This window comes from Eleginops maclovinus, chromosome 19 (assembly GCF_036324505.1).
Source record: "Eleginops maclovinus isolate JMC-PN-2008 ecotype Puerto Natales chromosome 19, JC_Emac_rtc_rv5, whole genome shotgun sequence".
Classification (NCBI taxonomy): Eukaryota; Metazoa; Chordata; class Actinopteri; order Perciformes; family Eleginopidae; genus Eleginops; species Eleginops maclovinus.
Window position 1 is genome coordinate 9,992,960 of NC_086367.1, and position 14,331 is coordinate 10,007,290.

The 14,331-nt window shown below is 39.7% G+C and overlaps 1 protein-coding gene across 1 annotated transcript; it reads right to left on the reverse strand.

The window, feature by feature from the left end:
* Nucleotides 1-709: 709 nt before the first annotated feature.
* On the reverse strand, nucleotides 710-14,260 carry LOC134881729 (glutamate-rich protein 1). Its single transcript, XM_063909260.1, has 6 exons — nucleotides 13,946-14,260; nucleotides 12,809-12,949; nucleotides 12,524-12,670; nucleotides 10,116-10,505; nucleotides 3,386-3,580; nucleotides 710-916 (listed from the first exon to the last, which is right to left on the reverse strand). Exons 1-6 carry the CDS (start codon nucleotides 13,962-13,964, stop codon nucleotides 807-809), a joined length of 1,002 nt encoding a protein of 333 aa, XP_063765330.1. The 5' UTR covers nucleotides 13,965-14,260; the 3' UTR covers nucleotides 710-806.
* Nucleotides 14,261-14,331: the final 71 nt, after the last annotated feature.

Consider the following 14,331-nt stretch of genomic DNA (forward strand, 5'->3'; position numbering starts at 1 on the left):
GTACTTAACAAACTCCAGTAATAATATGACTTCTCTTGTTTAACTTAAACATTTGAAAAGGTTGTACTTATGTACAAACAAACATGGCTTACTTTATTCAGAAAAAATCCAATTGAAAGTCTGTTAACTGTGCAACCGTCAATGCTTGAACTGTCTATTTTATATTCACTCAAATGTCTCTTGAAATAGAGATCTCACTGACTCTGTTTAAATAAAGGATTACATAAAGATTGTGTTGCTATATTGAGCTTAAGGTCAGCAAGTAGGTGTTGGGATCAAGTGATGGGACTAATGATCCTTAAGTATCATCAGTATTGCCTCTCTAGAGATTATTAATTAACACTGGACATGTAAGTGAAACAGCAGGTTTCATGAGAAATAGCATCTTAGTGAGACATCAATTTGCAGGGAGTGTAGTGCAGATAACTGACAAGCTATTAGGATAACCGGCTGGCTTTGAATGTCATAAAATCTGCAAAAAATACGGGAACATCGTCTGACATTTGCTTCCTCTCTGGCGATTAGAAAGTCAGGAGAGAAAGGATGTTGTGTTAATGCAAGTTAAATGTTTGATATTTTTGAATTACATACCAAGTAAACAAACAAGAAGTCAGTAACTTACTCAAGGTTGGCCTTAATTTGACCCATCTCAGGAATAACTGGCTTTGTTTTGTTTGAACAAGGCACAAAACTGGATTAGACAAAGGCATAGAATAAATGGAAAAATATTTTTATAACAACATACATTATTCAGCACCACCACAGTAGAAATAATCCTTCAGTATAGTCTCTCTTTTCAGTGTGATTTACATCCCCCTGGGTGCATCAGGAGAAAGCTCTGTCTTCTTGTCTCCTTGCATGGGAAGAATGTCTGTGATCCAGTATTGGAACAGTGCAGCGACTGCAGCGGTTTCCTCTAAGAAAAAGAGACAAAGAGTAACATTTCAGTTACCGCTGACAACACATTACCAGAGGAACACTTAGTGTTTTCAACAAAGAGACCTGCTGTTGTATCCGCAGCATAATAAATCCAAATCCCCAGCCAGTGTTCAAATGTACTTCCTAAATCTCTACATGCAGACATTCAACTCAACACTTCTGTCTCCCACCCAAGACAGAATTATTTGACTTATTATTGAAAAGCTAGAATTCAATGTATTGAATATATTCAGAAAGTTATATTATACATTTTGAACTACTTTTAGAATATGATTACAGTGGTAACGTTGAATTGCTTCTGGCTTGTGTATTGGTAATAATTTTAGAGCTGTCTCATTCCAAGTAGCAAAATTCCAAATATATTGAGCAAGTGTTATCATTTTTAAAATTCACAAAAACATGTTTTCATCTGATAAAATAATCTGCTTTAGTTCATATTTGTAGGCATTCAGCTTACATAAAATATGTTTTCACTCCTCACAGTACTTTAAATTGTATTTTTATAACAACTTTTTTTAGGGTGATGACATCATAAAGTATGACGCAAGCTTCATTTGAATTGGTTCAGCCATACAAACATCAAACAGTCGTCCCAATGCAGTGATCCAGGAATGGTAAGTCAACAACAGCAAGAATACCAATGACTTTGATTTAAATGCTTACAATGTAAAGTCGAGTTAAGTGAATCAATTAAAACAAACTACATAGAGTCATTCACAAAGAATCATTCTCTGTTCCATTTGAATATGTCAGCATTTAAAAAGAAAGCAATACTCAAAACAAAATTACAAAATAGGATGGGTTGAGTTAGAGGAGCTCTCAGGCAGCTGCATGGAGATGACAGGCACAACCAATACAGGCTATGCAGAACGGCCAACAGTTTTTTACACATTGTTGTCTTGGCAACACTGACAGGAGTTAAGCAGCATTTTGTGGCCACCAATACACCCATGCCCTGAATCTCCTGGCTGGCCTCTCTCTTGCCCTTCTCTTCCACACATACACCTGTGTGCGTGTGTGAGCAGCAAAGCCCCTGCTGATCCTATTAAGCAGCAAGCTAGCCAACCATGCAAACACACAAAGGTACATGCAGAGGTGAAAACGTGTCAGGGGACTCACAAGTTGTTTTGGCTATTGACAAAATAAAAGGCAAGATGGACAAGTTTAGACATGTTGGTTAACTCATGGTGAAGGTCACATGTTTATGTGGACAAGACCTAAACTACAGTATTATGGCAAATAAGGACAGGTGCATACACGTAAAGGCAGGTAAAGGCTGATGAAGGCAAGTAAGGGCAGGTATACTAGGGCAAACAATAATCATCAATGGGAGGGCACATACAATAGGAGGCAAGTGCAGACAGTCAGAGGCATGTAGCAGCCTGCAGGGGCAGAGCAAGGACGTGCCTGGGGCAGATCCCAGCAAGAACAGGCCAGGGGTGAATGCATGTAGCAGGCATGGAGCAGCAGTTAAATTATGCTTTTTGCTTTGTTACACATTGTTTAATGATTTTCATTAGAATACCTTGATAAGTTATAGAACTCAATTGAAACATTTCAATTAAGGCTAGTGCAAAAAACTATTTTGGGCCGTTAAGACAGTTAATATGCCACAAATTAAAATTGAAAAAGAGAGAAAGATGTATTTCTTTGATCCACTTTATCAAAAAGGATCTAAAATGTGAAATGGAAAATGTAACCAATTAAGACATATGTGACCAAAAGGTGACCATTGCTGGCAAAAAAGGGACTCCATAAATGTTGAAGTTTTTACATTTGTTTTTACATCTCTTTACAACCTCTCTTGTCCTCTCCTTTCTGCTCTGTGTAATTTGTATTAGACATGGATTTAAGTTTCATATCACTTTTAAAGCTTAAATTTAGTTCGTTTTTTGTAAGTGTTCAGGGACTGTGGGAAAGGTGAAAATCCAATGATGTATGCTTTTATACTTTCTCTCTGAGACAAATGGTGTAACTTTGTCTTTTTTAAAGGTCCCCTATTATGCAAAACGCACTTTTTGATGTCTTTTATACATAAATATGTCTCCCTGGTGTGTAAGGAGACTCACAAAGTTTCAGAAAATACAACCCTCTCTCTTTTCCTCCTTACCCACATCTCTAATAACGGGGTTCAAACGAGCTGATCCAGATTCGCTGCAGACTTGACGTCATATCAGAAATGTGGGCTGGCTTTACATTGAACTCCTGGCAACGTCCCGCCCACGTGACACGTCCCAATCTATCGTCCGCAATATACAGTCACGAGCTGAATTCCCTGAATGTCACTGTTCTAGTGGTAAACACTGAGAAGTGTTTCAGAAATAATGCTTGATGTGCCCTACAATACATTGTTCAAATATAAGTACAAAGTCCTTAATGACTTTCCAGAGCTTACCCCTGATTCAATTACACAGTTAAAGTATTGACTGATCATTGCATCACTGACCTGCAGACAGAGGAGATGTGTTGTGGAGCTCCTGCAGGGCTATTTCCAGTTTGTCTGCCTCTTGCTGCTGGACTAAGGCCTTGAGAGTGTACAGCTGCTTCAGGACAGACGTGGGCCGCCATCCGCTTGCGATGCTGCCCAGAAGATCATCCACTGTCCCAGACAGGAGGGGCAGCTTGTCTAAACGCGAGGAGGCTGCAGGAGTACGGAAGAGAGGTGGTCAATTATTTAAAATGCACCAACATCGGGGGGCGCTAGTGAGCAGCGCATGGAGTAGACGTACTTTCAGGAGCTCCTCCGTGCCAATACTTAAATTAACTATTTTGACAGTCTCACATTTAATTTCATTAGCCTCGGGAATAATCTCACACACGAGAAGCGTACCCAGTTAAGTTTATGCAACAAAATGCCGAGGAAGAAGTATCAAAACGTCGAGCGATCTCAACTATCCTCTGCTAACGCTAACAGTGCTAGCGGTGATCAGCCAGGTCATGACTCCGACGGCAGCGACACGGAGCAGATGCCGTTAACCTGGGAAAAAATTGCAGACAGGATTCTTGAAAAACTGAATGACAGGTTTGACAAGCTAGAGCAGACACTTCATATAGTGCAGAGTTCTCAAAAGAAACTAATGGAGAAGGTAGAGTCGGTGGAAGAGGGAATCCTGGACCATGAGAGCCGCATCACCTGCTTAGAGAAGACGGTCTCGGGACTGAAAGATGATAACAACGCGCTCAAGTTAAAAGTGGATGACCTCGAGGGCCGGTCGCGTCGCAATAATATCAAAATTATCGGCATTCCTGAGCATGAAGAAGGAGGTAAACCAACAGAATTCGTTGAGGCATTAATCCCGAAGCTTTTCGGCGAGGGCAGCTTTCGGTCACCGGTGGTTATCGACCGGGTCCTCCGGCCGCCTCCAACAGCTGGAGCTAATCCTCGCGCCATCATCGCCAGGATCCACTTCTATCGGGAGAAGGAACTCATTCTTCGCCTCCGGAGGGATCGACAACTGGATTATAAAGGAAACAAGGTGCTGATTTTCCCGGACTACACGCCTGAAGTGAAGCGGCAGCGGCGGGAATACACCGAGCCCCTGCGGATGCTACGGGAGCTGGAGGTGGAGCACGGCTTACTTTTCCCAGCGAGGCTCCGGATAAAGCACAAGGATCGGTTCAAGGTTTTTAATGCACCGAGTGAGGCAACGACTTTTATTAACACTGACTTAAGAAACACATCTTAAAGGGGTCTGTGGCCCATGGTGTGTAGGGCTAAAAGCATTATTGCAATGCTATAGTCTTCACATATTGATAACAGTGTGCAACAATTTCTGAGACTGTCAATTTGATTTTTCTGATTTCAAATAATGTTTGGCAGCGGAGTTGAGCTGAGTTAGCCATTACAGCTTCAACAGTTAGGTAAGTTTGAAAGCGGGTTTCAGGCCGTGCGCGTAGCGGCCCCGAGCATGAAGGGATGTCCGTGCTTCGTTTGGGGAAGTGCTTGGGGGCGGATGGGGGTCATGTTTAGGTTCATGTATTTGTGTGAGTGTGTTACCTCATGCTACAATGTATGTTCTTTATGTGTCTCTCGTTTTACTTTGTTTTGTGCACTCTTGAGAGGTTACCAGATTTCTTCCATTTTAGAGATAATGTCAGTACCTGATAATATAACACATGGCAGTATACATGATACATTTACGTTGGTCTCCTGGAATGTCAAGGGGTTGGGTCATGTGATTAAAAGGGGTCGCGTCTTCCCGCATCTTAAGTCATTAAAGCCGGACGTAATCTTTCTTCAGGAAACGCACATTAGTGTAAATGAGCAACGCAGGTTGAGAGCGAATTGGATCTCCCAAGTTTATCAAGCACCTTTTACCCGCAATTCTAGGGGGGTTGCCATTCTTTTCCGAAAACATATACCATTTCGCCTCGAATATATGACTGCAGACCCTTATGGCAGGTACTTGATGATATCTGGGCACATAAACTCCTTTCCAATAACGATGCTTATCATCTACGGCCCAAATATTGACAATCCAGATTTTTTCCGTAAAGTATTTGATTTGATACCAGCCTCTACCCCAAATGTTATTATTGGGGGTGACTTTAACTATTATCTTGACGCAGTCTTAGACAGACTTTCTACGAAACCGCCTCCCTCAATAACCTCAGTGGGAATTCTGAATGATTTAATTAAAATGAGGAACATGGTTGAAATATGGCGACTGCAACATCCTACAGATAAGAGTTTTCTTTTTATTCTCATGTCCATAAATCCTACACCAGGATTGATTACTTTCTGATAGCTTCTGAATTACTGCCCAGTGTTACTAACTCTACATATCATAATATTTTAATATCGGATCACAGTCCAGTTTCTCTTAACTTCAAGAACATTCTGTCTAGCCCAAAATATAGCTGGCGCTTCAACCCTCTTCTTCTTGAAGGCCAGTCTTTTACTGAGCATATGACGGCACGTATAGACAAATTTCTTGTTACAAATGATAATGGGGAAGTCTCTGATTCTATTTTGTGGGAGACCTTCAAAGTAGTTATGAGGGGCCACATTATTACATTTGAATCAGCTAAGAAAAAAGAACTTAATAGCCGCATGAAGGACATTGAAAAGATGCTCCCGGCGCTGGAGGAGACCTACAGATCCTCTCTCTCATCCACTGATTATAATAAGATTTTGAAGCTAAAATACGAATATAATTCCATTCTCAATAAACGCGTTGGAAGCCTGCTACTCAAACTTAAGCGGAAAAATGTTGAACTTGGTGATAAACCAGAGAAACTGCTAGCCAGCCAACTGAGGGGCGAAAGGGCTAAGCAGGCTATTCACAGGATAAAATCCAAATCAGGCAGTCTCCTAACCAATCCGACAGAGATAAACACTTGCTTCAGGGACTTCTATAAAGAACTGTATTCGAGTAAGGTACAGGCTACTGAAGCAGGTTTCTGTAACTTTTTTGACAATTTAAATGTTCCCAAATTAGATAGTGTAGCGAGGGGGGATCTAGATGCCCCATTTTCTGAAACTGACCTATTGATTGCTATTTGATCCTTCCCCTCTGGAAAAGCATCTGGCCCAGATGGCTTCGGTTGTGAATTTTATAAATCATTTCATAACAAAATAGTTCCGCTCATGCTGCGGATGATGAATGACTCTAGGAGAAATGAAACGCTCCCCAGTTCATTATATGAAGCAAATATCTGCTTGCTTTTGAAGGGAGGAAGGGAAGAGTTAGACCCTGCAAGTTACAGACCTGTTGCTCTTTTAAATTCTGATTTGAAAATAATAACTGAAGTCCTGGCTACAAAATTAGGGAGGCATATTTCCACAATCATACACCCCAATCAGACTGGATTTATTCCAGGTCGGTTTTCTTTTAGTAATGTCCGTCTGCTCTTAAACACAATATACTCGGTGCATGGGAAAAATACACAAGCTGCGGTTCTATCTCTCGACGCCCAGAGGGCATTCGATCAGGTCGAAGGGCCTTACATGCTGAAGACTCTAAAACAATTTGGATTTGGGGAAAATTTCATTGAATGGGTGAAAATAATTTATCTTAAACCAGTTTCCTCTATTCTCACTAACTCAGATAGATCCCGACCCTTTGATCTGCAGCAGGGTGTGAGGCAGGGCGACCCACTCTCTCCTCTTCTCTTTGATATTTCTTTGGAGCCACTTGCAGTGGGTATAAGGGGCCACCCAGGCATTCTCGGGGTGAAGTTTGGTGATGTTGAAAGCCTTGTCAATCTGTATGCTGATGATTTATTGGTCTGCTTATCAGACCCAAGGGTCTCAGTACCCAACCTCGTGAATTACATAGAATCATTTGGTAAACTGTCTGGGTGTACAATTAACTGGGACAAATGTGAATTCATGCCATTGACAAATATCTGTCCTATTTTTTTGAAATCTTTGCCATTTAAACTTGTTACTACCCATATTAATTATCTCGGCCTCAAGATCTCCAAAAATCCCAAACTTTTACTGAAATTGAACTATTTAGATATGATGGATAAACTAAAAGCTAATATTAGGAAATGGAAGTTGCTCCCTCTCTCTATGATTGGCCGCATTAATGCCGTTAAAATGGTGGCACTTCCAAGGTTCTTATACCTTTTTCAAAACCTCCCTATCTTTTTACCATTGTTTTTTGCAATTGGATTCAACTATCTTGTCATTTGTCTGGGCAGATAACCCCCCCCGCACTTCTAAGGCACATCTGCAGAGGAAGGCAAAAAGGGGTGGCTTCGACCTTCCTGTTTTTAGGCATTAGGCTATTACTGGGCTGCGAATGCGAGGGCTCTTATGTTCTGGCAGCGGGGCCCTCCTTATGATGACTGTTCCTCTACACTTTGGCTTAAGATTGAATCCATGTCTTTGTCACAAACCTCGCTTCCAGCACTGCTTTTTTCAAATGTACAACTGTCCCACAATTTATCTGGCCACAATTTTGTTGTTAGTAATTCTTCAAAGATACTGAATCAAATAAGAAAAATTCTTGGATTGTCAAAGATTTCGGTGAATGCCCCAATAACTGGTAATCATTTGTTTAAACCAGGTTTGACGGATGGGGTGTTTTTGGACTGGAGAGAGAGGGGCCTACGCTGTATTTCAGATTTGTACATAGATAACACCTTTATGTCTTCCCCCTGCTCCAGGCTAGATATCACCTCCCTCAGTCACATTTTTATCGATACTTACAGGTCAGACATTTTGTAAGGCAGCAAGTCTCTGACTTCCCGACAAGACCACACAATTGTAATTTTTATGATACACTCCTATTACAACCACACTCCAAACATTTGATCTCCCGCTTCATTACTGCTTTTGAGGCACCAGCAAGTACTAGTCATCTCAGGGATACATGGGCAAAAGAACTAGGAGTCCCACTGTTGGAGGAATTATGGGAGGAGGGCCTGTCAAATATACATAAATGCTCTATAAACTCTAGATATCGGTTAATTCAATTTAAAGTCACGCATAGACTGCATTATTCGAAAACTAAACTTAATAGAATATTTGAATCAGTGTCTCCCATGTGTGATAGATGTGGCACTCTCACATTTATTCTGGCACTGCTCAGTACTGGACAACTTTTGGCGTGATATATTTAATTGGTTCTCTAAGCAATATAAAATAAACATTCAACCAGACTGTACCCTGGCAATTTTCGGCTCTTCTGAGAAGACTTCGACCCTTCCTTCCCACTGTAGGCAGATCCTTAAAACAGGCATGGTAGCAGCTAAAAAAATATTTTACTTGACTGGAAGTCTTCATCACTCCCTTGCTTTAAGAGATGGCTTAACGAAATGGTCTTTGTTTCCAGATTGGAACAAATGCGTCTTAGCAGAGGGAATGCACCAAACTACTATGAACAAATGTGGAAACCGTTCTTGACCTTGCTTGATGAGAGCTAAATAGTCAATGTATGAAGCTGGCTGCTATGTAATATCTGTATTTTATTTGTGTATTTTTTCTGTACTGATCAAAGGTTTGGATTCTCCTCTCAGGGCTTTTTATTTTTATTATTTTTGTTTCTTTTTAATTATTATTTTCTTTTATTTCATGTGTGTTTGTTTGTTTTTGTTGCGGTTTGTGTTGTCTTATTGTTGTTGTTTTTTTTTAATTCACTCCTGACGGTATCGTGAGACAGAACACTGGACTATTTTGGTTATTGTATACATTTCTGTCATGTGTAGTCTCTGTCTTTTCTTTTATTACTTAAATTATGTTATGTAATACTGTCAGATGTTGTATACTTTGTAACAAAAAGCTTAAAAAAGTTAAAATAAAATATATATTTTTTTAAAAGCGCTAACATCAATATATAATGTTTTAAAATTGGAGCAGTTTTATCCAGCTGGAGCAGACAAGAACATCATAATGTCATGCATTGCACTGAACATAAAGCAATTACATCTTTACTTGCAAACCGTTGCCTCAGCTACACTGAACTGTCTAGACTGTGTTATCAAATTAGAAAAACAAATCACTAGGATGTGTTTTCTTTTACAGAGCCAGACTGGGTAAATCTTATGTCAGTGCAGTCTAACCATAATTGTTTTCTATCTTTTACGTGGCTGTAGCAGCTATTAATGGCGGAGGCTTTCATTGCCTAATGTCCAGGTTTTGTATCCTCAGGGTGCCCCAGATAACGCATCTATTAATTTAATTTGTAACCTTTATGATATCTAGAGCATTGTAACATTCGCTTAAGTCTGCTATTTCGGATTGTTTTGATTTCAAATAAATGTTGATTAAATGAAAGCTGTTGACAACGATAACACATTGACATTGAGACATAGATACATTTAGCAACACACACATCTAGTTAATTCTAATGGTACTGCAATTCAAGCTATTACATTTCCATCCATTTACTGATGCTTTGTTTTAGACTACTTTTCTGTGGAATTCATCCTGGCATTGTAAAAAAAAGCACAGATGTGCGGTGGCATAAGTGCAGTGATTACTGTTTTAATTGAATTTAATTATGTTTTTGTAAACTACATCTTAGAAAACCATCAATCTTGGGCATAATAGCACCGAAAATGAATTAAAAGATCTAACATGTTTTGGCAGGGTATTCATTTTCCAAATAATACCATAAAATGAGTACAAGCCGACGCCGTAGCAGTGGCTGTGAGACTTATTACAGAGAATGTGTGAGACTATCTGAACCAAAAGAGAAAGCACCCCTCGACTCAATACTTACAATCAGACATATAGATTTCCATTGTTGTCCTGAGGAAGTCTGACACCTCGGCTGCTCTCCTTTCATTATCCTCCTCCTCCTTCTCCTCCTCCCCATCTCTTTGGTATGTGAACTCCAGAGCAGCGGCTCGGGGCATCAGCCCGATGGAGAGGAGCTTCTCTTTGTGCCGTTTCTTCTTCAGCTTCCTTTTCTTGTTCTTGCTAATTTGCTCTCCTGCCTCATCCAAATGTGTCTGACTCTGACCTGTGCCGGGCTCCCTCGCTGAAGCTGCTCCCCCTTTCCCAGAGTCTTGATGAAGGGTTGGTTTCCTTTTCCTTCTTCTCCTTCTTCTTTTCTGTTCTTCGTCTTTATCTTGGTCTAGTTCTTCGCTGCTATCATGGATGCTCTCCTCTGCGGGAAACAAGATCATAAACTTTAGAAAAGTTTAAAAATATTAATAAACTTATAAAATAGTTGTTTTTCTCCTTATGGACCTCTCAGAACTATACAAGTAAGATTGTTGAGTTCATGTTGGCACAGTGTGAGAGATAGCACTAAAAATACTCCTTGTTTTTGGCTGAAAGCATCGAACAAGCACAATCGTTTTTTTTGCTAGTGACTGATAATAAATATGGCTTCTAATCGAACAGACTTGACACTAAAGGTGATTGATAAAAGTACAGTAGAGTCAATATACCGTATGTGTGATGTTATTTGGTACCTTGACAGAATAGTACACAAGTATTTTTTATCATTAATGCACTGATTATATACAATAGTATCTGCATCTCCAATGCCTTGGGTAACAATTTCCCTTATTTTGAATCCAGCACTCCGATGAAAGTGAAATAAAAACTGGGCCAATGTGCGTGTTAACTTTGCATTGTGCATACACAAAAATACCACGTAATTAGAGCTCCTGCAGTTTTATTTTAGCTTCTTTTGCTTTTGCTTTTTAGGTTGGTTGCAGCTCCAAATACATGCTACCGGAGTAAAAAGTCTCTTCTGTGATGGCTTATTATTTGAACCATTAAATGTAATGTTTAGAGATTAACTGTGAGCCCATGCAGTAACAGCTCTCTTGCTGGCTGAACAGCTCCCGCTCTCCACCTTGCCACACCTCCACTCTCTTTAACAACTCAAAGAGGCATTGAGGGGTCAAAGAAGTCAGCTCCCATCCAATAGTTAGTGACCCGTTAACGGAAGTGAGCAGTGAATAGGCTTACAGCCAGAATATAATGCAGCAGAGACATCGGCTGTGCAACAACGACCAAAACTGAAGAGGAAGAAAAGAGAAGGACACTGTTCTATTAAGTGTATCATGGACTGTTGTACTGATCTGAAAGGACATCCTGGCAGTGCTTCACTATTGGCAGCAGTCATGACAGTATATTGAGTTGCATCTTACCCAGAGCATGTGTACGAGATTAAAATATGTATGGTGAATTGTATTTATTCTGTCCTTCTGCAGTGGCTTAAAAAGAACTTAAGAGTCTCACATAGTAACACATAATTGCTTCAAGCCTTAATGTATTCTGTAATAGAATTTATTAACCCTAACCCTAACCTGCCACACATTATATATCAAAGAATTTAGAGATAAACGTATGATAGACAAAAATAGGCAGTATATCCTGTATTGTCATGATCAATTTAAGACGGAAGTGGACGCTTTTAACGCCAAAATTATAATTTGTATTGGTAGCGCTGTTAAAGTGTAAACACAGTTAGAAGATATATCTAACTTCTTGTGTTGCATCACATTACAATATAATTTCAACTTGCTATCAGTTTACTGTGTCTATAATATTATATTGATATGTGATTTCTTTTTGATGCACAACCCGAGCTGATCTTAAAGATAACTTTGATTTGCAATTTCATTTCATGCTCACAGCCAACAAAAAACAAGCGCTAAGTTCAAATAATCAAAATAAACCTAATATTTTATTCTAGTAATCTAATAATCTCTTCTGCTCCTGTTTTGTTGAGGTAAAACAGAAGCCCGTCAGGTGAATGGAGGTCGGCATTCAGTAAGATGATGAGTACAAAGGCACGTATAATGAGTCTGGATTGTTATTGAAGTCTGATGATTCCAGCAAGTTCATGGCAATTGACAAGAGTTTAGACAAAGCGCAGAAAAAATAAACCATCTTTAAATGATACATTTCAACTGCAGAGTGGATAAAAGTTTACTCTGACAAACAATCCACTCAATCGACAGATCAAAGTGAAAATCACCGAAGCACAACCACCATCTGCGCTGTGTTCAAGCTCGCCTTTGTTCAGAAACACAATTGATGTCTGTTTCCCTAAATTGAGTGACTTTTAAACATGAAAGTCAACCTAGAGCATCCCAAGCAGTAAATCTCTCCAAGCTTTATGGCGCACAGCACAACTCCATTCAAGTATGATTATAGTTGTCTTACCAGCTGGGTCCTCTGCACTGTTTATGCTTTCTAACTGGGAGAGTGTGATGGGTATCTCTATATCAGGTTTATAGTCTACAGGAGGAGGTAGGGCAGTGTACACCCGCCTGCCCGGATTGACTGCACTCTGTGTCGTCCCGGCGTCTGCTGAGAAAGACATGGACAATTAATTAAAGTTATAAACATAAATGGTAAGAGCAGCCAAGTGGCAGCAGTTCTGGCCATATAGTGTGTATAATAAATACTATAAGTGTTAAGCAGTAAGTGTCTGTAATCTCATTTTACCAATGGCAGTGTCCTGTTGAGAGACTTTGCTTGTCACATGGTTTTTTTTGGATAGAGCATCTACAATGCTTGGTGGACTGGGTTCCTTCTCCCGCTTGGGAACTGCAGGGTAAAGCCTCTGGAGCACTTTTGATTGAAATACTAGGTGAAAAAAGTAAAAAAACAAAATACAGATAGTAATGTTAATGTGATACATTGTTATTGGCAAATACTTCTCCTTGTATGTGAAATAAAACTACAATCCAAACAAAGACACCAGAGGCAAGATGCTGGCTAAAAGAACACTAGAGCTGTGTCCAGTTTTACCACATTTAATGTTAACTGCTAATGTGTATTGCTGTATATGTATAGTGTGATTTTTGTATTTATACATTTATAGAGTATCATGGTTTTATTAGATGGAAACTGTTCACTTTAACTAGGCCAAGTTAAAGTCAAACTAGGACAAGAGTAACACATCAGTTAACGCAATGTAAATCAGTAATGTGGGCTGTATATCAACAAGTATGTTTAATGTAAAGCAGGATGAATTTAAAGGAAATCAAAGCTTGATGAGCATCTTTGAAATGTGTCTTAGTTAAAGGACATGTGCATGTTGAATAGATAGTACTACTGCAAATGTGTCGCTGCAACAGCAGTATAATATTATCAATACTCTTCCAACCTCAAACTATTGCAACTACTTCTAATAACACAAATGTTTATATATTTTGTAGGGCACCGATTTTAAAGGACTACATGTTTAATATATATTGTTTAAAAATTGTGAAATAACCCTAAGAACCAAAATAAATAGCAACAAAAACTGTCAGCTATCACTAAACACTTTGTTTTTAATGGAATTTGAATATGCAAGTCAAAAGCTTCAATAAAAGCTCATCATATGCTGCTGTTAACACATAACAATGACTTTAGTATTTGACACCCGTATTGACACTCTCTCTGACATTTACGTGCACTCCGAAACTGTAGTTAAAACCTGACCGTGTAGCACGTGCATTTGTTTACAACACAGCTAGAACGCACTCAACGCGAGATTTAGCCCGCTAGTTAGCTAGCCAGTTGCATGAAATTCAACAGGTTTGAGTGTTTTTTTGTGTGACTAATAACGTAATTGGCGACACCTGTGCTGCTCACCTTCTTTCCTACGTGCCATGTCCGAGTGGAGGCGAAGAGTGCCGACACACTACAATGTAACGTGTGGCTAGCGAATATGCTACACGCTAGCTGAGTTAGCAACCCAGCCTGCTAGCTTTTGATATCTTGATTCATAACACAGGTTTACGTCACGCAACTGTGGAAATGTGCGCTGTAACGTTCCGTGGCAAAAAGATAATGGAATGGCTAAGGTTAACTCACTGTATAGTATACTACGCTAGTGAAAGTGCAATAATGCTCGAACTACTCCTGCTGCACTGCCTCTCTCCCTCTCAAGTCCCCAGCTTTCAGACGGATACGTTAGAGCTCACTTGGTCTAGTGGCGCCGATTCACATTGAAAAAAAGGTAAATTTAATGTAACAAT

What these genes read in the sequence shown, in the direction of transcription:
- LOC134881729 (XM_063909260.1), bottom strand. An exon ending in TCAACAGGACACTGCCATTG is followed by an intron (nt 12,671 to 12,808) that starts GTAAAATGAGAT and finishes TGTCTTTCTCAG; the next exon opens with CAGACGCCGGGACGACACAG. An exon ending in GGAAATCTATATGTCTGATT is followed by an intron (nt 3,581 to 10,115) that starts GTAAGTATTGAG and finishes GTACTCCTGCAG; the next exon opens with CCTCCTCGCGTTTAGACAAG.